Here is a 24,594-nt window from a genome sequence, read left to right on the forward strand (position 1 = left end):
TCAATATAAGTATTGAAATATGAAGTCGGGGGTAGGGAGTAGTAAAAACTTTACGATATCGCATGAAGTATGCCCAAACAATGTTCCTTTGCTGTATAATAACGGATAGGGGGGCATGCGGCGTTGATCACCTCGTCTACGAGTGTCGAGATGTCGATTCCGATCATTCAAGAACGCTGATAACGTTGGAGAACTCCGAAGTTTCGGAGTTTCTCTGTACACGTGTTGCGATCTCAAGTGTACGATGAGAGTATGCATGCCGTACATAGGATACGCCACACACGATACATGCATCATTACCATTCACTAAAAGTGATACATGTAATATATAGGACACGCCTTACACGATATCATTACCATTCACTATTAAAGTGATACATGTAATTTCTTTTCTTTTCTTCTTTTTGTTTTTTGTTTTTTTGTTTTTTGTTTTTGTTTTTGTTTTATTTTATTTTTACATCGTAAAAATTTATAACTAAGGAAGGAAATGGAAATTCGGTTATATTTAGATCACTGGTGAAACATTGTAATTCAGCTTTTTCCTCATTTCTGATTTCATGCGGAAATCTCACTATATACGGACACAAATTTTTAAAGTTCTTGAAAGAATTTAACTTTTTGGAAATCGTTGTTTTTGTTTCAAATGTACATGTATAATTATATCATATTGTTAAAACCCGACAACGGATACAGATTCTCGTAATATGAATGATATTCTTCTGATATGAATGATTACATAAACCTTAGTTATAAAAGCTTATCATACAATATTCTATTTTTTATTTCATAAATTCATACATTAACTAACGTTTGGAACGTTTGAAGTTTTTTGTTTTTACGGATATGGATTTTGTTTTACAGATTTTACGGACAAAATCTAACACCCTAGACTATAATGCAGTTTTACATTGTGTCGTGATATTTTGTGAGCTACATTATGATATGTCTTTGCCGTCTATATTGTGTTGTGTGCGTGCGTGTTTGTCTGTGTGTTTTGGTGTAGGTGTGATTTCACAGTATTATTGATTCAGGTAAGGGTAGGTAGATTTAATTATATATTCATGTACTGTTATTCGCACACAGGCAATAAAAAAAATCTATGAATATTGAAAATCTGTCCATCCCACATTTTGTGTTCACTACAGTTACATTTATAAACTTTATTTGTCTGAAGAAGAAAAAACCCTAAGGCAGCAAACAAAATCTACCGGGAATGACGCATAATCTCATCTGAATCAGAAGATGCAGTATCAGATAGCTTCAAAACTTGTTTTCGATTGTTAGGTTGAGATTCTCCATTTCCAATGACCTAGAGCTTCCCGTTGATGTCAAATTAGGAACATGGAGAAAAAAAAGAAAACTTCTAATCACGATGTAGGTAGTCGTATTAACGAGATAAAAAGTCGTTATTAAAACTTTTTATTTCGGTATTGGGACTTTCAAAAAGACATGTTACCTCGTTAATACGACATAGTTAAAATCATGCTCTTAATATGACCTTACCAGGCTTTAATAGCAACTTACAATGTATTAATGAGAAAAAGAAGATAATTTGCTTTCAAAACAAGGTGTCATATTCCTTCCCCATGCACGAAATGTTTTCCGTATATCATATATTTTGTACATTTCTGCATGTACATGTGTCTTTCCTCTACAATGTTACGCGGTTATGTGCACGTGAATAAAGTTCATTGTCATTGTAAATATACGTATCTTGTGAAAATTGAATTCTAGGTGCAAGACAAAACTGATGTTTTTGAAATACATAAAAAATGTACTGAATTTGAAAAATAAATGGTAGTTTGAGAGATTTTTTTTATTTTGATGATCACTTATACATCATTGCATCCACAGAATTACACAAGACAGCCTATATGTGGATTTTATTTCGATTAAATATCTAATGGGGGGAAACTAGTCCGTGCACTATGTGCAGTTTGATATGTCACCTTCAGCTTTAATTCTCGTCTCGACTTCGGTAATAGTTACGGGGGGACGATCGATCAGTCTTTCTAAACGTCTTGAAATAAAAGTACTTTAACATTATGAAACTTTAAACAAACCATAATACTCCAGTCGAAATTTCAAACAAAACATAAAACTGGAGTGCCGAAGTTTAGAGGTTTGTTAAATTTCATGTAATTGGATTTGATATAAAATGAGAGGAGATTAATAACCACTTGGACTCGGTTTTTAAAGGAAAAAAGGAAAGAAAGAAAAGTTAGGCGACGTGATATTGCAATTCGATATCTAACATTGTGCATCACTTCATACACAATGAAATAGACCAAGGTTTATTTTTCATTACACAATGTTTCATTTTGCACAATAGAATCATGAGTTTAATCGATACCAAATTCAAGGATGCATTCTTAACCGAATATTTAAAATTAGATATGATTGTAACGAAACGGAAAGAAAATGAAGTCAAATAAGTTCAACGAACCTGTTCCCTTGGTGAAATAAAACATATGTAAGAAGTTTTCAATTGTTCGGCTATGAACTATCAATATATTGTATATTTCGTTTTTCAGTTTTCAAAAGAACACTTTTTATCTCTTGGTACCAGGTCTTTGTGATACGTGCATGGCGTTTTGAATTATCTTTAGATAGACAACGAAGCCCTTAATTATAAAAATGTATCTCGTCATATAAGTACGAATAAACACTGTACATAGTCACTATGCCTATGAAATAAACACGATTACGTCGTTTCTCCTAGACCTTAATTATAAGCTTATGATTTTAGGGTCTGGCGTTTTGAAATTGCAATATTTATATGTACATGTATGCATCTTTCAGATAAGATCTGCTGAATAACTAAATGGCACCATTGTTCATTTCTATAATACAGGGAGTACAAGTTTAGTTCTTTTGACTATTTTGTGACAAGAATTCAGCTCTACACACGTCGTCTTTTCACATGTAGCAGTGCATCGATGTATACGACTTCTGGGCGTCACACGACTGATTTAACGTAAATGTCAAGACAGTATTAAAAACAATAACGACTTCTTCCTGAGTTACAAGTATATACATTCACTTCTTTCAAACCTGACAGATGGTGTGAATTTGATTGTGTAAGGAGATCTGGGTTTTAGTACACTCAGTCAGACACGAAAAAGATAATAATACACATGTATTGACCCAGATTTGGGACTTGGTGATATTTATAATTCTGTTATTTGTCAATGGTCTATATGTGTCTAAGTGTAACATTAGTTCAACATGCAGAGCTATATGTCATTTGTCTCGCTAATGTTAGGGATGTGGATATAAACTCTCGTGATCGAGATTAATTGTAGCTCACATCCTAATGGTATAGAATAACTTCCCCCTGGTTAGAATACATCTACAATGTATGCATCGCGTGGGGGGTGACGATAGTGTGGTCTTTGTACATGTATATGGGAACCAGGTCTTACATGTACATGTACTTGACATCCGAACAACAAAATGTGATGAAACCATGTATCAGAAAGAACGTTTCCTGTTTACTTTTCAGAGGTGACCTACAACTGTAGATGGAGCCCTTGGGCTACTGCAGTGAAATGGTTACTGTCTTGGTATGATAGTACTTTTATACCAAGTTATGTAATGTAACATTCCCCGGTTTCTCTAACTCCTTGTACAAAGGCAACCGTGCACTAAAAAGCAAATATTATCTGAACTGTTGCTATCTATATATATTGTGAGGGTAATCTATTTATTAAAAAATTGCAGTTGACATTTTGCCGATCACGAGAAGGAACTGAACGTGAGGCAAAAGGAGACATTTATCTTACAAAATGAGCGCTTACCTGCTGCATTATATTAGTAAACAACAATCATAATATGTTAGATCGAAGAGCTTGAAATTAATCTTATTAGAAATTTATCATATAGACTTTAAAAATATTTTTCGCGGTACGGAGATTAGCGGAAAATAATTGTCTTTTAGATTTGGAAATAAATGGTGCTTGGGTTGTCTTTAAATAAGGTGCGTATACAGTGTAGTAATGGTGCACATGTAGTAATAATTTTCTGTGACAGACAGTTATCTACCTGCTGCCTGGTATGACTTCATGAATGATGAGGTATATCACTTATTGGTGGAATAAGTAGTATAAATAAATGTATTCTCGATAGATTGAATTACATGTAGTATTCTAGTCTGGCTGATATTTCGCTCAAACATCGATGTAGCTATGACATGTTTACAAACCATTGTTGCACAATTCAATTCGTTATTAAAACGATACATGTATATAAAAATTACATTCATTCTTAACTTAATCTGTTTGTTAAATTCAAGAAAATATAACGTCACCTATTCATTTGTATTGCGCAGGAAATGAATGTTATTTCGTCATTTTTACGCCGACTAATAGCCTTACACCATAGTCATCGTAAAATAATCGTCTATAACCAGATACTTTTTTTACTTAACTTTTGGCGATTTCAATGATTTCTCATCGTTATGTTGAGTGTATGGAAAGAAGAGACCCTTTATGATTTCCATTGATACTAACTCGCTATAGCGAGATACTGTTTTGTTATAACGAGATTGTTAACTCGTAACGAGAAAACTAACTCGCTGTGGTAAGGTATGGAAGATAAGATTGTAACGAAGTAAACTAATGTAAATAAAATTATAGGCTTGTTTTGTTTCGGAACACAATGCAACATGAATTGCATCTGATTCAACTAGTTTAATCTAGATCAGTAATATCAATCATGACATCCATTGTTATAAAAATGTTCACATATCCATAAATATGCATGTAACCCATAATGCGATTTAAATCACATGTATTGTGCTACAGTTGTTTTCTGTTTTTGTTTTTATTTCATCAAATCTTTCTCGCCATAGGTCTGCGAGCTAAAGCGTTCTCTTTGTATAGCTATTTATGAGTGACTATTTTAAGACTAGTTACTCTAATCTGTTCATATTTCCCTTTCGCTTCAAATCTTTTCATTGAATTGTATAAATATAATTCTACAAAAATTTCTTTATCTGGAAAAGCATTAAACAGTCTGTTTTATGTCCTACTTATGATATGAATATACAACTGACCCCTTGCCTGATTGTACTTAACACCTGCTTGATTGCAATTTGGCTTCTGGTTCTATTACAATTATTTATTTTATATTAAAAACTGTGTACAACTATTTTTATATAATGCGTGTATTTTGGAAGAAATCAAACCGTCATGGACGATGTATGTGAAATGATAACAACTAAATAATGTTTGTTTTGTCGATGTATTGTATAAATGTCCGTCGAGTAGGCAAAAGAAAACTCCTTGTCATTTTAAACAAGATTTGATAAAATTGACGCCACATCATTCCTGTACAGGTTATTAATTCATTATGATTAGAGAGAGACTCGTTAGAATTTAAGTTTTATTTGAATGGGTGTCGCAAACTTCAAATTCGAGGTGATAAACTATAAGAATTAAATATGAAAAGGCCTTACTGAGGTGAAAACAAGGTTTACGGGTGGCGCAAAAGTACAGCCCCCATTGATTGCTAAAAATCTGTGAGCTAATTAGTCATTTGAAACTCTTAAACTGATGGGAATTTAATGAGTTCCTTCCAGATTCAATAGTGATTTTTTTTCAATGGTACAAATTAAACTTGGATTAAATTGTCTGCTTAGATATGAAAGATGAACCGTCAAAGATTTACACCCGATAAGTTAATAAAGAGGGGTGGATTTAACACAATCTCCGTCAATGATGATTTACAAGGGTACAATTAATCACATGTAATTTATATACCAATTTTCATTATTGGCTTAGGTGTATCATTGATCTTTTGATGTTAAAAAAATATCATGTGGAGTTAGCATATTAGCTAGATAATGATTTTATTTGCTGTACACATATTACTAAATGAACACGATGTACCAGGTACTCAAGAATATGGGAAATTGTTTTCAAAACATATATTTAATTTTTCTGAACTGAACTTCGCTTTTCTAAAGAGATAATTTTGAGTGAAATGATTACGAGACAAGACATTTATGAAAAAATTCTAGTAAGTGGAGATAGACAGATAAATAGATAGATAGATAGATAGATAGATAGATAGATAGATAGATAGATAGATAGATAGACAGATAGATAGATACATGTAGATACATGTAGAGAGATAGATAGGCAGATAGATAAATGGATGGATAGATAGATGTAGAGATAGATGGATAGACGATAGATAGATGGAGAGAGAGAGAGAGAGAGAGAGAGAGAGAGAGAGAGAGAGAGAGAGAGATGGTGTCAGGAGACACAATTACATGTTTAAAACAAACCAAATGTGTATCAGTTACGGTACATGACCATGTATTGTCGCAATACGTCTTCCAATATGATGTTAAATCGTTGCTCTTCAAATTAGTATATCTCATATGTTGAAAACTAAGAAAATTTACTCAAAATTGTGAATTAAAGAAGCAACTTTATATTAGTTTACTAAAAACGAGAGAAAATGAACCCACGTGATAATCGTTTACACTACATACATGCATCACGGGATTCAGTTGAGATTTCACTGAATACTTTGAATAATAATAAATACTATGAAAAAATAGCAATGAAAAATTCACCATTTAGACAAAATGAAGATGAGAAAAAAAACACACACAAAAAACTAGAGGTTCTTTAACAAAAGACAAACCAGATAACATTATCTTCTATTTGATCTAGTTAACGAAGCACATGTAGCGCGAATCTTGCATGCAATTTAGATCTTGTATGTATCGTTATAGGTGTCATTACGGGGAAATAGACAAAACGTTAATAATCCTTGAAAGAATGAAACCCATTGAATGCTTGATTCTGAGGTAGATGTAATACAATTTTACAAATAAAATGTTCTCCGTCCTTGGTACAATTTGCGTACAAGAGCGAAGTCTCTCGACACGACCCTGAAAGGAATGTTAAGTATTTAGCATTGGTTTATATGCGGAAACGAAAGTAGGCAAAGTTCTACACGTTTTACTGAATTTTAAGAGAAAAGAAAATCTAATTACGCGAGAAAATATTCTGTATACCAAGAAAAGATTCATACTATGTAAACCCCGGTGTGTAGTCATAAACAATGTACTAAAATGCATACAACACGATTAAATAGAAAGCGCAAATAGAATTACCAAGTTCTATATTTATCGCTGAAAATTTTCAATTTTTTTTTTAACTGTCATATTCGTTGTTTGGAGAAGTAAACAAAACAAACTGGTATAGCAAATTTTCTTACAATCATATATATTTTAAGATTTTCATAGATAATTTAATATTTCTTTGTTGAGTATTGGTTAAATTTCATATATATGTATGATAGATCATGGAGGATAAATGTACGCTAAATAGCGCCCCCAGTGAGGATGACCCGGCGTGTACCAGTTTAGAGGAGGACGGCTGCGGGAACCCATCTCTATCCAGTGTACCCACTATCTTTGAGTCGGGGTACTTCTCTGGCGTTCCTCATGCAAGTGCGGACCAAGACATTTTCTCTTCTCTAGACCTAGTGAATTCTAAACAAACGCCCCAAAGTCCTGGAATTAGCCAGCCCTTAAAAGGTCTTCAGATTTCTCCAAGTCCTACATCTTTAGTACATCACAAAGAGGAAACGTCACAATTTTCACACCGCGATAAGGATGGTGACACGCAGTTACATAACGCCATCTGGCAGAATAAACCACAAACGGCTGACTACGTCATCAAGCGTACACCCACGTGTGACAAGGAGTGGCTGAATTCTCCAAATCTACATTTACAGACACCATTACACGCTGCCACATTGAAAAGAATGGTGGATATCACCGCCCTCCTTATTGAAAAGGGGGCAAACATATGTCAATGTGATATTCATGGAGAAACACCATTACATATTGCTAGCAGGGAAGGGTTTGAGGACATAGTGGAAATAATTCTAAGAACAGCGAACAGACAATCTATTCTGGAATGTATAGAGACACGTAACTACAATGGTCAGAATTGTCTACATTTAGCTGCTTTCAATCTACGTTTTGAGATAGTTAGACTTTTGGTATCCAATGGGGCTGATGTAAATGCTACGGACGGCATGTACAACAAAACCATTCTTCATTATGCTGTCGATAAACACAGTTCCGATTTGCTGCACTGTGTGCTGCGCTTAGAAAATGTTTGCTTGACTGTTACTTCATATGCTGGAGAGACTGCCTTGCAATTAGCCGAACAAAACCGATATGATGAAATGACTAAAGCGTTAAGGGAATACGACATTTCATTTATATAGTAAATGATTTATCATATTCTATTAAAAATTTCCTTTTAATTTTCATTATTCCCCGGTTTTTGTTATACATGTATTCTGTGTGCTTTTATCAAGAAATAAGAAAAGTAGAAAAATACGTAAAGATATTAAAGTACACGGGCTTAAAAATCACAGAGTGCATCCACATAGATTAATTAATTAAAAATACACAGATTTGTATTTGATTCAAAATAATTATGCGTGCAGTGTACAAGAATTTGAAATTCAGTGTTACTGTTCATCTCAGAGTGTTCCTAATGTTATTACTTATTTATCAGAAGTTTGAATCCAAACTACCTCGTGTAAAGATATCAAGACAATGATGCATCTCAACATAAACTAAAGGAGTAAATTACAACATACGGGTTGTCGCAAAAATATACCATTTTATATAGCCGCCAGAAACACATGCTTTGACCAATTTCTTTGATCTTGTATTTAATAGTTGGATAAATACGATTTTATAGCAACAGAGTAGTGCGAGAAAATGGCCCGCATAATTGGAATTGTCACGTTACAAAATTACATCGTAATATTGCTAAGAAATGCCTTTCAAACTAGATTTATCAAAGGAGCGAGCTACCCTTATCTTAAAACTGTATTACCAAACACAGTCTTTAATTGCTGTTACAAGAATATTGAAAAAAGATTGATTTTTTTTTTAAAGTCGAATCACCAAGCATAAAATTTTAAGGATAGTGAAGAAGTATGAGGAAACAAAATCCATATTCAAAGAAACAGAACAATGGAGGCAGGCGAAGGTCGGTGAGAAATCGGGAGGGGGGGGGGTGCAATCCATCAAGTACAAAGGGCCATAAAAGAAACACTGCATAGATTTATTAGGAAAGTCATAAGTGATGCGAGTATCAGTGTGTCGTATAGTATATCTAATATTCGCGGAATTTGAATATTTTGTCTACATATCGAATAACTGTGAGGTAGCGATTGAAGCAAAGTGAAGTTGACAGTCGCCTTACATTTGCAAAATGGATGAAGGAACATGATGCAATTGTCAGTGACATTTGATTTTCCGATGAAGCAGCACCTACAAGAGATAGTGAACGAGGGAAATTCTCGATACTCGCGGAGTGAAAACCAATCTTATTCTTAAGAAAAATATTTGCTTTGGCCGCCATGAATTCTAGAGGGATAATTGAACCTTTGTGTTTTCAAGATGAAGCAGGAGAAACTTAGAATGTAAATAGTACTGGGTACTTTGATATATATATATTTTTAATAAAAGGATTTTTGCCATGTTTGATAAGAAGAGGTTTAAATCCTAAAACCACAGATTGGCTACATGAAAGATGCAATGGAAATTTCATCTCTTGGCCTTCTCATTTCCCTGATCCGAATCCCTAAATTTCTTTTCATGGGGATTTCTCAACGACATTGTGTACAAATCCCAACCTGAATTCTTAGCAAATTCAAAACTTATACTTCGGAGGGAAATCCACAGGATAACTGCCAAGACAAGCCCAGCTGTCAGAAGGATTTTATACTCAACGTTTTGACATCATCATTATACCCAGAAAGGACGTCATTAAGAATATGAAAGTTGAAGATAACGAACAGTAATCAATCTCATAACTCCTATAAGCAATACAAAATAGAGAAGTGAGCAAACACGGACCCCTGGATATACCAGAGGTAGGATCAGGCGCCTAGGAGGAGTAAACATCTTCTGTCGACCGATCACACCCGCATATCATGTAAAACTTGTAGCATATTTTAAAGTGAACTCATTTTGTTCTTTTCATGTTGACATCTGTCAAATTCTGTGTATAACATGGGGCAGTGTATGTAACATTTACTATTCAGTTGTTGTTGTTATTCAATATTCTTTAGACTACGTTTTAACGATGCACGGAATGGTATCATATACAATGTAATGTAAATTGTGACAACCTGTACAAAGGGTAGAAATATCATATACAAGGGTTGTTCCCACGATATATCAAAAGCATTCGATTCAAATAGTGAAATAAACATTACATCCCTTCAAAGTATTCTCCGCGGTTTGAAATACATATTTTCAAACTCTGAATCCATTTCTGAAATGCGTCACGGCACGCTGATTTCGGTGGACCGCTAAGGTACTGACTGATGGCTGAGCCAAGGGCTTGTCGGGACTTGTAACGACAACCAGATGAACTTTAAACTTTGGAAAAAGGAAAAAGTCGCATGGGGCTAGATCTGGAGAGTATGGTGTGTGTGTGGTAAGACGGTAACCTTCTCCGAATTCAAAAATTGCTTCACAAGCTGAGATGTATGTGATGGAACATTATCATGAAGTAGACGAGACGCCTAAATCCTGACACAGGGCGTCATTTATGATAATATTTCTTGAGCTTTTTTAGTATAACATCTCGATAATACCGACCTGAAACACTTTTGCCATTCGGCATCGGAATTTGTACGGCTATACCATCACATGAGAAGAATATGCAATAAAGAACCTCCTTTGTGCTTGTGGTTCTTTTGGCAACTACAGGCCTTCTACCGTGTTTAGTTAGCCATATTTTGTTACCCATTTTCGTACTGGTTCAAAATAGTAAACCCATGTTTCGTCACAAGTAACAATGTTTGCAAATTGTCTTTGATTGAATTTGGGAAACATTTGAGCAATTGCTTAGCGGTTTGTACTCGTACCCGTTTTTGATCATCCATCAATATATGTGGTATCCATATGGCAGAAATATTTCGTACTTTCAAAATACGCTTCAAAATGAAATGCACCCTCGATAACGATATGCCAACAACTTTGGCAATATCACGAATCGTGTATCTGCCATCACTTTGAATTATTTCCCTGACTTTTGAGACATTTGCCTTGTCTGTTACAGTCACAGGTCGGCCAGATTTTGCTGCATCTTTGACAGACACTGTGCCAGTCAGAATTTTCTTTCTCCACCTCCGAACTGTCTCATAAGATACCTTATCAGATCCATAAACTTCCCCAAATTCAGTATAAATCTGCATTACCGAATGACCGTGTTTTGTGCGAACTTTTATATAAGCTCTAATTTCTTCAATATTCTCAACCCGTTCCCCAACCATTTTTACAACAGTGGTCAACGACTGACTCTATTGAAATGACTATAAGTTTAAAACTTTTTGGGGTTGAAGACTCGTGTTTATACCTTTGAAAAGGTATTGAATAGAGCTATGCAAGAGTATCATCATCCACGAAATCGTGCAACGCGTTATCACGCTGTGGTACAATACACATTACATATCGAACAGCCCTCGTATATTCTTTTCACAATTATCAGAAGTCAAATAGTAATGTTTTAATTCAGAATTTTAAAAAAGAGCTAACTTCGATGCACTACACTGCATGAATGTACAATATCTGGAAGAAATTGTTTCGTTACAGCGAAATTATCAGGTGAAATTGGAGCGAATTTCTCCTTTCCTCGTATTGCTGTCTGTTTGTCAGTGTTTCTTCCATCATTACCAACTATAACCTACTTATCTAGCATATAATAAATATTCAGTGTAATTGAATAATTTAAAAAATCGATATATTTGAAATAATAATTTAGCTAACCTACCAGGGAAAACATGTATTGATATTACGAGTCTTGGTAATATTACATTTACATTTTTTATTTCAACATGGAAACCCAACTTTGGGGACGGTTAAAATTTCTGTATGCAACAATGAAAATCACATCAATTTTCGAGAAAGATAATTAGGGAGAATTGTAAATTTTTTAGCAGTTTGTGTAAAAATGAAAAAAGCTACGGATGATTTTAAAGAAACTGTGATTATTATACAAATTGTTAAGTTCCCCCACTATACGTTTTACATCAGGGGGGGGGGGATTATAGTTCTGTTTCAGGTCCACTAAAGAATGCGAAATATAGACATCTGAGGGCTATTTATTTAGTGAGGTCTTCTACTTTTATTTAAAGGGGGATTCCGCGCGACAACCTTTTACGAAGGTAAACGGTATACCATAGAATTTTATTATTTAAAAAGAACTGTAACGTCACAGTGGATATATTTTTGCAATAATTTTGATATTTAAAGACAGTTTACTTTCTTGAGTACATCCTCACCTCGGTCAATGTCTTGATTCAAACAGTTAGTGTCTTGATTGGTTGTTAGACAAATATGTGAATGGATAGTGTCATTATCAAGTTCAAACCTTGTATCTGTATTTTTTCATGACAATGTTCCTTCTGAATGGCTGACTGGTATTTCATGGTTTGGAAAGTCTAGATAAATGTCTATATTTTTGCTGGTCACTATATCGCTCATGTACTTTCACATTCCCCTACGCCCATCCCCAGAAATTATCAACACTAGAGTTTGTTGTTTGTAATTCATCTCGTAGTACCAGCTGTACTTTCACATTCCCCTACGCCCATCCCCAGAAATTATCAACACTAGAGTTTGTTGTTTATAATTCATCTCGTAGTACCAGCTGTACTTTCACATTCCCCTACGCCCATTCCCAGAAATTATCAACACTAGAGTTTGTTGTTTGTAATTCATCTCGTAGTACCAGCTGTACTTTCACATTCCCCTACGCCCATCCCCAGAAATTATCAACACTAGAGTTTGTTGTTTGTAATTCATCTCGTAGTACCAGCTGTACTTTCACATTCCCCTACGCCCATCCCCAGAAATTATCAACACTAGAGTTTGTTGTTTGTAATTCATCTCGTAGTACCAGCTGAAAATCAACAATCTCCTTTTACGGTGTGTGTATCTCCCGTGTCTGACTATGTGCAGAAATACCAATTCAAGACTCACCGCTAAAAATAAAAACAACAGGAAAACGTGTTGATCTCAAACACAATTAGATTCTCATCACTAGGTAATTTTGAAATAAATCATAATAAGAATAATAAGAAAGTTACTTTCTATAATACTGTATAGTTTTCCTTGAAATCTAGGTTCAGGAACGCAAAAATCCATAGGATATCGTTAAGGAAAGGCAACTTTTTATTTTTAACGGCCATGTTAAAAATTAACTGCCCGGTAGTTTTGATATACAGTAATATCTATGGATTCATCACACTTTCTTTAAAATATTCTAATATGATCAAACGTACACCAGAAATTCGTTCCTAATGGAGGGACAGGGTTCATTGTCCTATAGCCTGGTGGTTAGGGTTGCTCGCTTCGATCGCAACCGGGAGGGGGTTCCTTGTTCTTTTCAACATAAGATGTTAAAATACAAATTCACCATTCTTTCCCAAGTGTTCGACATTGGAAATGATAGTCGCGGGTATTTTTGGATATCACCTTTCAAACGGAGGTCCCAAGTCATGGTAGGCGTCTGCACGATAGAGAGCCCTCACTGCTACAGCCTACACCTCTCAGAGAGCCCTCACTGCTACAGCCTACACCTCTCTTACTCTATAGCTGGTGACACTGGGACCCAAACCAACATTGAAACAAATCCATACCATCTGCAAGATTATCAACTCCCCTGTCCTGGGGTCTCTGTCTATGTCTTATGTCCATCAATAATAGACTGCTATATGCAAGGTGAAGATAACGAACAGTGATCAATCTCATAACTCCTACAAGCAATACAAAATAGATAGTTGGACAAACATGGACCCCTGGATATACCAGAGGTAGGATCAGGTGCCTAGGAGGAGTAAACATCCCCTGACAAAATGCAGTCCCATTTGTCACGACTAGCATGTCTAAGAAGCAAATTCTCAGTCTTAGACTCTTCCTAATACATTTATATACACCGTCTTTACTTTCATCATAGAATGGTAAAATTTTGTGTTCTACACCTTTCAGTGACCTTCTTCCAGCTATCATGAGCTAATGCTTGATAATCAGTGCACACGCTTACAAACGTAGGTATCTGCAATTCTACTACTAGGAAACTTTTTGAGCAAAGATCACATAAAGTGGCATGGTACACTAAATGGCAACAAAATAACAGAACAATGTTTCAGATCTTGTCCCCCTTGCTGTCGACTGGTCGTTTCACAGACATGAAATTAACTAAAACCGGTGTTTCTCTGTCGCTGTCGCAGCATGTCTACATACTCTGGTGTTTCTGTATATGTTTTGGTATCATTATTCCACCAGATCGAATACAAATATTTGCAAAAAGCAACATTATTTTCTAACTGAAAGTGCACAATCCAAGGGTATATGATTTTGTCCATTTGAATTTGAATTCGCTCGTTTTCTTTTCTTTTTTCATTTCCTCTGACAATCCACCAAGACGTAAGTACACCAGCTAGTGATTTTTGGCTGACATGGCTCATTGAAATTTGGTTAGTGCTCACCAATTTCCCTGCGCTGCTATTCTTTCTAACTATTAAACAATATGCGTCGCCGTATGATTATAGAAGAGCTCGAGCTCCTGAATGACTCGATAATACGCCTTTATGAAACAGTGGCAATATGATTTCGCGCCTCTATTGAGTATTTAATAAACCACGCTAGAGATAGAAAATAATTGACAAATTCAAAAGTATGAATAAAATGATAAAAAGGGAAATTCAGAGAAAGAAAACTGCTTAAATGCCGCATAAATCAAGAGAGTTAACGCGTATGACAAAATAATATATATCCAAATTTGACAAAAAGTTTCAAGATGAATTCAATTGTGTTAAAAGAATAAAATGCCACTTGAGGTACAAACATATCATTATAGCCATTTTTGAAGAGCATTTTCTGCAAATAATATCTTCAGACTTCAAACTGTCTTAAAATATCTCGGGGTTTTTTTTATATCCCGAGAAGTTCATTCTGTAAGGGGTCACCAAAATAACATGCATCGTAGAGTTTGTGGCGATAAATGGTGTATTTTGACTAGTAACAGAAGGTCGTTTAAATCATTGTCAGCCCTTCATAAATTCCATACTGAAAATAACTTATATACATGTACTTAATTATTTCTTATTTTTTAATTGATGCTACTTCCATTGAATATGATTATTATATAAGAAAAAAGGAAGTAAACATCGGATATGAAATCATTTTGGTACGAGTGTATAGAGCACCGCTTTCAGCAAGAATCGAGCAATCTCTCACCAGAGGGCGTTACGCTACGCTCCACAACACGAAAGTGAAGCTTGCGTAGCGCGCCCTCTGGCGAGAGAATGAGAATCGAGGTAAGTATAAACATTACATCATACATTAAATTACTATCAAACTTTTCTAGACATTACGGTTAACAGATTCTGTATTACACATTTACATTCTAAACTTTTTACAATAGCCAAAAATGTTAAATATGTTTCCAAATTTTGCATAGAGTACAACCTGTGATCTAGTTTTCAAAGAAGTATTCTACATATTGTATAGCTAATAAAAGCATGCTGACTCTACTTTATATTTAAGCTTTGAATTAGGGACAAGCGGGTATTCATTTCGGATCAGTTTTATACATAAATCTTCCATATGACCATAAATCAAAAGTACTGAATATCATTAAGCGTGGAATTCTAACATATACAAGAAATATGGTTTATATTGGCAATATTAAAAAGATCCCATACTTGTATTTCTAAATGTGCAAGCCATCTAAATATTTATAAAAAGGAGACATGGATAATAGATCATGTATATTTATGCGGATACATGGATTTCGTTGAGTCTGCATGCTTTAACGAGTTTGATTGGTTCCACAGAATGAGATATTTATCGACAAGCTAAATGGTTAACGCCCAGACGGCAATGGCTGCAAGACTGAACTGGATTAAAATCCGTAGAACTTCCGGCTAGACTGGACCCCTATCTGCATGCACGATATCTCGTCAGGAGAAAGCAGATTGGTACATGTGTACTACAGGTACATATGTGTACTTGTTTTCAAAGTTAATTTTAGGCTTGTAAGCGAAAACGAAAGTCGAAATTCAATCGGTGACAAAATAGCGTTACAGCTATGCTTAGCAGTTTAGAAAGCATACGAACATGGTAGCAAATAAGCCCTTTACTACAGAAATACAAAGTATCTCTCTGTAACTATGACAACTGTAGTATAGCTAAATATCGGGGGTTTTCAGAAACAGGCTATAACTCTATATTACCTGTGTACTTTAATACTAAGCAAGGGTCAGATTAATGACTCTGTGAGCAATATATGAGCACTGGTCATTCGAGTATCCGAGGCACCCTGCAACCAGTTGTAACACAGACCACGGCCAGAGACGACGTTCTCCGTCTCCGAAGCGTACAACTCGATACCAAATACAGTGAGTACCTTGGTATACTCCTTAGCAATTAACTGTACTGTGCATGTATTAAGATATTCTACACTCCACTACAATGGTGTCAGAAGTGGGATCATAGAATCGTAGTGGAGTGTATTTACAATTTTCAACTTCATTTGTAATTAGCGCAGGGTTTTTTCTGTATTGAAAATCGCGCCAAATTTACATTTATTTTCCCCCCTGTTTTCTGCAATAGTTTTTGTTCATTAATTCCCTCAAATATATTTTGCTGATTGTCATCGTTATACCCCCCCCCCCTTTCCCCCAGTATTTCCGCGTAAATAATAATGTCCTCAATTAATATAAACACAGCTTCTTTGGAACAACTAAACTCGATTCAAAACATCGGTGATAAAAGAGCACAAACATTGATATCAATACGAGAAGAAAAAGGTGCCCTTACTTTGGAAGATGTCAAAATGTTGCCCACAATACCCAGAATACCAGTACAATTTGGGACCCCATGTTAGAAGAGGGTAAAATCATCTTTGAAATACCACAGAAAGAATTGTCTGAAGAAGAACTCACAAATGAAGTAAGAGAATTAAGTAAATTATACCGTGCCGAAAAACAGGAAAATCAACTAATTTCCATAGGTCCTTAGGTGCTGTGGAGAAAGAGTTAGAAATGAGAGATGAACAAATGAGTGATGAAAGAGTCTTTGAGAGTTGTGAGAACAGGATTAGAGAATTAGAATTACAATATAGAGAGCAGCTAAGAGTGGACCAACTGGAGTTTGAGCTCAAGTTAGAGAAATTAGACACAGGGTAAAACCTTTAAGTGCATTTCCGAAGGAAAGGATGGAATCACGGGATAGAGAAGTTTAGAGATCGAGAAGGGGGTCTCGATTTTTCTTTTGTTGATCCGTTGGCTCCACAGGGTATATATGGTAAACGATTCAAACAGGAGCATGATGATAGGATTGAAAGTTGGAAGAGGGAGGAACGATTTAGTTCACAAAAAAAGTATGAGGATCCGAGTCCCCACAAAATGTCAACTTTTGATGGGAAATCATATTGGCGCCCAGTTTATACCCAATTTTCACACATAGCTAGGAGGTATAAATGGAATGACGAACAGAAATTAGACAATTTAATTGAATGTTTGCGAGACAAGGCCCTTAAATATTTCAGCACTCGTCCAGCATATGATCAAAACCATTTCCCCACCTTGGTGCAAAAAATGAATGAGAGGTTTGGTATGAAAGATCCACCTCACATAATTGGGCGTCAGTTACAAGATGTACATCAGAATGGTGACGAAACTCTAGACGAATTCGCAGAAAGGGTTAGGGAAATGGCTACAGATGGGTATCCGAATACCCCGGATCACTGTATTCAGACTTTGGCAGTTGATGCATTTTTAAAGGGTTCGAACAAACAGGCAGCTTTAACTGCATTGGATAAAAATCCAACAACCCTAGATAAAGCCATACTATTCCTAAAAAGCGCAATACCAAATCAGAGACTCATACTAGGAAGGAAAAGAAATGAGATAAAACGAGTAACTTTTGAAAATTTGGTGAGTGATGACGAAAAACTAAAAACTAGAGCACTTTACAGCGCACAAGGAAGTTCAAAAACAAATCTGCCAATGGCAAGTTTAGAATAACGAATTAAAAGAATAGAGGAAAAAAGCAAACAGACCAAATCAGAGTGTCATTAGGCCAACACCATTTCCAAAATCAAGGTCGAACTAACGAGTCGTCCCCTAATCGTGCAACTCGGGCGAATAGTACATCTCCCACTAGAAGTCCAACAAGGTCAAATACATGCTACGATTGTTGACAAGAGGGTCATTTTGCTCGAGAATGTCCAGTGTCAAGAAACAGATCACCATCACCTCAAAGTAGGTCAACCGAAAATTTAAACTTCCAGAGGTTGGGGAAGTAGGGCATTCGTCAACCTACACAGTAGAAACACAAAGGCCCCTTCCTAAGGTGAAGTTCAAGGTCAATGACATTTATTTAAAGAACGCTGAAGTGGGAACCCCCCAATCTGTAAAAGTTAAGGTCAAACAACGTGATATGTACAAAGAACCAAACCACAGAAAAGCAATATATATTCCTATAAGGATTGAAAACGTTAAATCAATGCTGTAAAAGACATTGCTGCACAAATTACAGTGTTTTACAACAAACTTAAACATCAACCAAAGTTGACAGAATGCATTGAATTGAAAGGTGCAGGGAGGGGACTATTTGGTAGAATGGCTGAACAAGTGAGATTACAAGTTGGTTATTTCAGTCAGAAACAGGACATAGTGGTCTGTGATATATCTGATGATCTGCCCTATAACTTTTTGGAAGATCTTGATGTACACAGTTATTGACCTTAAATCATGCATTGTTTCATTTGACACTAAGGAGATACAACTGTACCAGTAAAACAAATGAAAGGCATGGAATTCAAACAAGTCAATATGTATAAGGTATCAGTACACAAACAAACTACATGTATCATACCTCCAAATACAATGCAGTTTGTAAAACTAAAAACACATTCCTTGTCCAGAAATATTAGCAATATACAAGTACTTAACATAGACCATGAACCACTTTGTCCACATTCAGTCATTTCTCCAAACAATCCTTACATGGCAGTTAGAAATCCAGATTCTCAGTCTGCAGTTTTGTCGGATCATCTGATTCAAACTGATTGACAGACTGAATGCACTCGTTGTGGTAGGAACAAAGCGGAAATCACGATATCTGGACGATTATGTGGCATAATCCTGTGTATTATATTTTGTAACTGTTTTAACAAGTCAACATTTTGTCGTCTGGTCTGTTTTGGTTCTGTTAAAATGGTTACAAAAATTTTACATTTTATAGGTATGTTTTGTTTTGGGTAAAATATTCAACATTGTTTTTAAGTTTTTTTTTTTTTTACCATTCAATTTATTTCAAATATTTGAACAGGTGAAGATGGGGTTGTTGTTTTTTGACAGAGGGGGAAGAGAGATGAGAAATAATTGGACATTTCAAATTTTGTGATGAAAAAGGGTGGACAATTATATTGTTCATGAGCAGATTAGACAAAATTATAATTATTTATTCAGATGGGACGGAGTACATTTGAATGACGGGGAATGACATTTTTATTCAGAATTTGGTTGTTTCTTTAAAAAGTTACATATAAATCCAAATTCAAGTTATCAGTAATGCTACATATTTGAACCAGTTGTGTAAATTTGTGTATATAGACTTGTATATACCCTACATTGTAAGGTCGTTATTTTATTATTAAGTTTGAAGTAGTTATGCGCTTTATCCAATATGTACTGTCATTAGTCGGATCATCTGATTTATGTCAGTAGGATAAAGCAGTCCTTTTTGTACATGTTTTGTTAAAGTAGGTTATAGTAAATTTTTAATTATTTAGCCTCATTTATGTTGATTTAAGCTAATAACAGAGATTCTTTAAAACGGGGAGGAATGTAGTATAGCTAAATATATCGGGTTTTTTTTAGAAACAGGCTATTACTCTATATTACCTGTGTATTTTGATAGTAAGCAACGGTCAGATTACTGACCCTGTGAGCAATATATGAGCACTGGTCATCCGGGTATCCGAGGCACCCTGCAACCAGTTGTAACACGGACCCCGGCCAGAGACGACGTTCTCCGTCTCCGAGGCGTACAACTCGATACCAAATACAGTGAATACCTTAGGATACTCCTAAGCATTAACTGTACTGTGCATGTATTAAGATATTCTGCATTATCAAATATGACGTAACACTTCCTTTTATATTTAGACACACGTAATAATCAACATGAAATTTCGGGTAAGGAATAGGTGTCGACACAGTGGACCGTGAATTCTAATAACCTCCATGAAATCGTAAGTGATTAACCTTTGACTATATTTCATAAAACAGCCGCGACTATATTTCATAAAATAGCGCACATGGAAGTGCTAATTTAGCATTTGTAGAACGAATGTTGAAACGAAAGTAAATTCGGGAATTCTTTGTGAGGTGTATATATTTTTAAACACAGGGATTAGCAATATTAAATTCGGGTAAATATGGCAAATTGATTAAATTTGTAATTTTTATCATTAAATCATTTTGCTTATACATGTACAGTATCTAGCTGATGATGAAATGTGTGTTTGTTTGAGTCACAGGTGCTAAGCCCGTTTTGGGTCTGACCTTTGTGATACCATAGATTCATGATTCACTGGTAAATTTTCTAATGCAGAATAACATGATTGCAGATCTTTAGTGCCGAACGAAGAAAACATCATCACCATTATGAACGATGGGAATTAGAGATAATGTTTATCAACTACGCTTCAGAGACTGAATAGTGATTTTAAATGTTTATGCAGTATTTTGGACAATCCGGTAATATTAGTAACAACAAATTCTTGGGAAATTATAAATTCTCTAACTGCAACTGTGCTTGCACAATATTTTGAGCAAATATTCTGGTATAAGCAAAAAAGATATCAAGTACTACATTTTGGAAAAAGAAAAGTTTCTAAACTTGATATGATTGATTGATTGTATATTATTTAACGTCCCTCTTGAGAATTTTTCACTCATATGGAGACGCCACCATTGCCGGTGAACGGCGGCAAAATGTAGGCCTCTGCTCGGCGCTTATGACCTTTGAGCAGGGAGGGATCTTTATCGTGCCACACCAACTGTCACATGATGCCTCGGTTTTTACAGTCTCATCCGAAGGACCGTCCCATTTCGTCGCCTCTTACGACAAGCAAAGGGTTCTGAGGACCTATTCGAACTCGGATCCTCACAGGAACTAAACTTTATTTGTACATGTACTATAGGTATTTTACAATTGGTCAGTGTGGCTGTTATTGTGATAGCTATACGAATACATTGCAATTGTTGATATAATACTTAGTACAACTCTAGTTGGAAAAATATCAATGCGTTGCATCATAAATGAAGTGTTAATTCTGACATTTTTCTTGAAGGTCTTCCGTAAAGAGCTAATGGATCCTGAAGAAATAGATGGCATTGATGGAATATCGCATCTTAGTTTGGAAACTGATGGCTGTATTATCGAGAGTAAAATAGATCAAAAACGAGGTGAGGATTCAGCGTATTTTTCTCAAGATCCTTTGCTATCTTCTGCTGTGTCCCTCACTGAAGTTCACCCAAGTGTCCAAACAGATGTCTTACCAGAAGATGAATACCCCACACCCTCCATCGTTTACCCTCAACATATAAGTGCTCAAGCCATAGAAATTACACAGGAATACGATTACCATGGTTTTCCGTCTTCTCCTCAGCCACAGACTCCACCATATAACTCTATACCTGCTGTTAACTCAGAAGAACGAAAACCCCAGAATACATTCACTATTGCGGATCCAAATATTCAAAAAATGATACATGCTGACAAAGATGGAGACACGCAGCTTCATCTGGCGATCACAAAAAACCATGTTCCTGTTGCAATATACATAATACAGTGTCTGGCTACTATAAATGTCAACCTTTTGAACCTTCAAAATAACCTGCTTCAAACACCTCTCTGGTTGGCCATTTACGAACAACAATTAGATGTTGTTGAGATGTTGATTAGAAGTGGTGCAGACATTACTGCTGCAGATAGAAATGGTAATACTCCATTACATGTTGCCTCTGAATATGGTCTTGATGAATTCCTTGATTTTCTGCTAAGAAACGCAGGAAGGGCAATGATCTGTCGTTGCCTATCAGTCCCTAATTATGGCGGACAAACATGTCTCCATTTAGCTGCAGACGGAATGCATTTGTCTGCCATAAGACTTCTGCTTAGGCATGGGGTCGATTTGAATGAGGAAGAAAAAGTTCACGGAATGACAATTTTACACAAAGCTGCAAAATCTGGGAACAAGATATTATTAGAATACATTTTGAACTTACAGGGACTAGATTTGAGCCCCGTAACTTATGCTGGGGATACCCCTATTTTATTAGCTTACTTGGAAGGCCATGCTGATATTGTTTCTTTACTCAAGCAAGAGGGTTGCAATTTACAAGATCTACCTTAGAAACGTGCAATGTATTGCATTTTACTTGAAATATAATTTCTATTCAAAAGACTTGGTAGGATGGAAAGCTTTCGGGAAACAACGAATTAGAAATTGAAAAGTAATGTGTTTATATATTATGCATGTTGAGCGTAGCCGTAACGTGTCTTTATAATGCAGACACTGAAATATTATATGTCAAATAATATTTTATGTGATCATTTAAATCTCTTGGTTAATTTGTCTAGCCATGACTGTGTGTTGTACATGTTATGTAGTCTGTGTTGATTAACCATCTATGTTTAGTTTTCTTTTATCACAAGCGAAGTACATGTATCTTTTTTACATGTTATGTCATCAGTAATCATACCTTATCATTTTATTTCATCAGGAGATTGATATTTAAACTTCAGCAGCAGCAACCAATGAAATAGTGATTAAGTGTCACGTGACAATGTCTTTGTTTGTAGCTGTCCAAGTGTAAGGAATCATTGTTTTTAAAGTGATTAGAAAGGAAAAAATTTCCCCCACTACCCCAATCTTACCACCTTAATTTGGATTCAATGTGTGCTACTAACGAAGTTGCGGGTCTGAGAAAACTGGTTTCTTCGAATAGTATTCTATATCATTATAAAAATGGAAAGAATAAATGTACATATATTTCTGTTCAAATAATAAATGTTGTTGTATTGACAGAAATGTAGCCGGTTAGTTATCATTGTAATATACACATATATTACTATTTCTTCTTTCTTTTTTTTTAGCTCACCTGAACCGAAGGTTCAAGTGAGCTATTCTGATCACATTTTGTCCGGCGTCCGTCTGTCTGTCTGTCTGTCCGTCTGTCTGTAAATTTTTCACATTTTCGACTTCTTCTCCAGAACCACTGGGCCAATTTCAACCTAACTTGGCCAAAAGCATCCTTGGGTGAAGGGCTTTCAAGTTTGTTCAAATGAAGGGCCATGTCCCTTTCAAAGGGGAGATAATCACAAAAATGCAAAAATAGGGTGGGGTCATTTAAAAATCTTCTCAAGAACCACTGGGCCAGAAGAGCTGAAATTTACCTGAAAGCTTCTTGACATATTGCAGATTCAAGTTTGTTCAAATCATGGCCCCCGGTGGTAGGATGGGGCCCCAAGGGTGGATCAAAGTTTTACATACAAATATATAGGGAAAAACTTTAAAAATCTTCTCAAGAACCACTAAGCCAGAAAAGCTGATTTTTACATGAAAACTTTCTGACATCGTGCAGATTCAAGTTTGTTCAAATCATGGCCCCCGGGGATAAGATGGGGTCCCAAGGGGGGATCAAAGTTTTACACACAAATATATAGGGAAAAACTTTAAAAATCTTCTTCTCAAGAACCACTAAGCCAGAAAAGCTGATTTTTACATGAAAGCTTCCTGACATAATGCAGATTCAAGTTTGTTCAAATCATGGGCTCCGGGGGTTGGATGGGGCCACAATAGGGGATCAAAGTTTTACATACAAATATATAGGAAAAATCTTCTTCTCAAGAACCACTAAGCCAGAAAAGCTGATTTTTACATGAAAACTTTCTGACATAGTGCAGATTCAAGTTTCTTCAAATCATGGGCTCCGGGGGTAGGATGGGGCCACAAGGGGGATCAAAGTTTTACATACAAATATATAGTTAAAATCTTTTTCTCAATAACCACTGAGTCAGAAAAGCTGATATTTACAAGAAAACTTTCTGACATAGTGCAGATTCAAGTTTGTTCAAATCATGGTCCCCGGGGGGTAGGATGGGGCCACAAGTGGGGGGGGGGTCAAAGTTTTACATACAAATATAGAAAAAAGCTTTAAAAGAACGATTGGGCCAAAGAAGTTGACATTTACATGAAAGCTTTCTGACATAGTGTAGATTCAAGTTTGCAAAGGGTAGTTTGGGCCATAATAGGGACCAAGGTTTTACATGCAAATATATATGGAAAGTCTTCAGATATGGGCCAAGGTGACTCAGGTGAGCGATGTGGCCCACGGGCCTCTTGTTGATAATTGACATTTGTTCTGAATTGATTCTCAATGTCTTATGTATTATAGGATTAAACATTCTTTTTGAAGAATTTATCGATGTGTAAACTCCGGACATTT

At 35.7% G+C, this 24,594-nt stretch overlaps 2 protein-coding genes across 7 annotated transcripts; both read left to right on the forward strand.

The window, feature by feature from the left end:
* The first annotated feature begins 7,131 nt into the window (after positions 1-7,131).
* LOC125656177 (NF-kappa-B inhibitor alpha-like) lies at positions 7,132-10,091 on the forward strand. The gene is made up of 2 exons (XM_048886771.2): positions 7,132-7,217; positions 7,321-10,091. The coding sequence occupies exon 2, from the start codon at positions 7,324-7,326 to the stop codon at positions 8,257-8,259; it is 936 nt and encodes a 311-aa protein (XP_048742728.1). The 5' UTR covers positions 7,132-7,217; positions 7,321-7,323; the 3' UTR covers positions 8,260-10,091.
* A 10,083-nt stretch (positions 10,092-20,174) lies between these two features.
* On the forward strand, positions 20,175-23,177 carry LOC125655889 (NF-kappa-B inhibitor alpha-like). 6 transcript variants are annotated; one of them, XM_048886418.2, is made up of 3 exons: positions 20,175-20,330; positions 20,709-20,838; positions 21,435-23,177. In XM_048886418.2, the coding sequence occupies exon 3, from the start codon at positions 21,453-21,455 to the stop codon at positions 22,497-22,499; it is 1,047 nt and encodes a 348-aa protein (XP_048742375.1). In that variant the 5' UTR covers positions 20,175-20,330; positions 20,709-20,838; positions 21,435-21,452; the 3' UTR covers positions 22,500-23,177. The 6 variants fall into 6 exon arrangements, with proteins under 6 accessions (XP_048742375.1, XP_048742374.1, XP_048742376.1 ...); XM_048886419.2 differs by having other exon boundaries at positions 20,229-20,510; XM_056144694.1 differs by having other exon boundaries at positions 20,241-20,510; positions 20,693-20,838.
* The last annotated feature ends 1,417 nt before the right edge of the window (positions 23,178-24,594 follow it).

This window comes from Ostrea edulis, chromosome 7 (assembly GCF_947568905.1).
Source record: "Ostrea edulis chromosome 7, xbOstEdul1.1, whole genome shotgun sequence".
NCBI classification, from domain to species: Eukaryota; Metazoa; Mollusca; class Bivalvia; order Ostreida; family Ostreidae; genus Ostrea; species Ostrea edulis.

Excerpts from the sequence above, each read along its gene's own strand:
- LOC125655889 (XM_048886418.2), top strand. The coding sequence starts at position 21,453 with ATGGATCCTGAAGAAATAGATGGCATTGATGGAATATCGCATCTTAGT.
- LOC125656177 (XM_048886771.2), top strand. The coding sequence starts at position 7,324 with ATGGAGGATAAATGTACGCTAAATAGCGCCCCCAGTGAGGATGACCCG.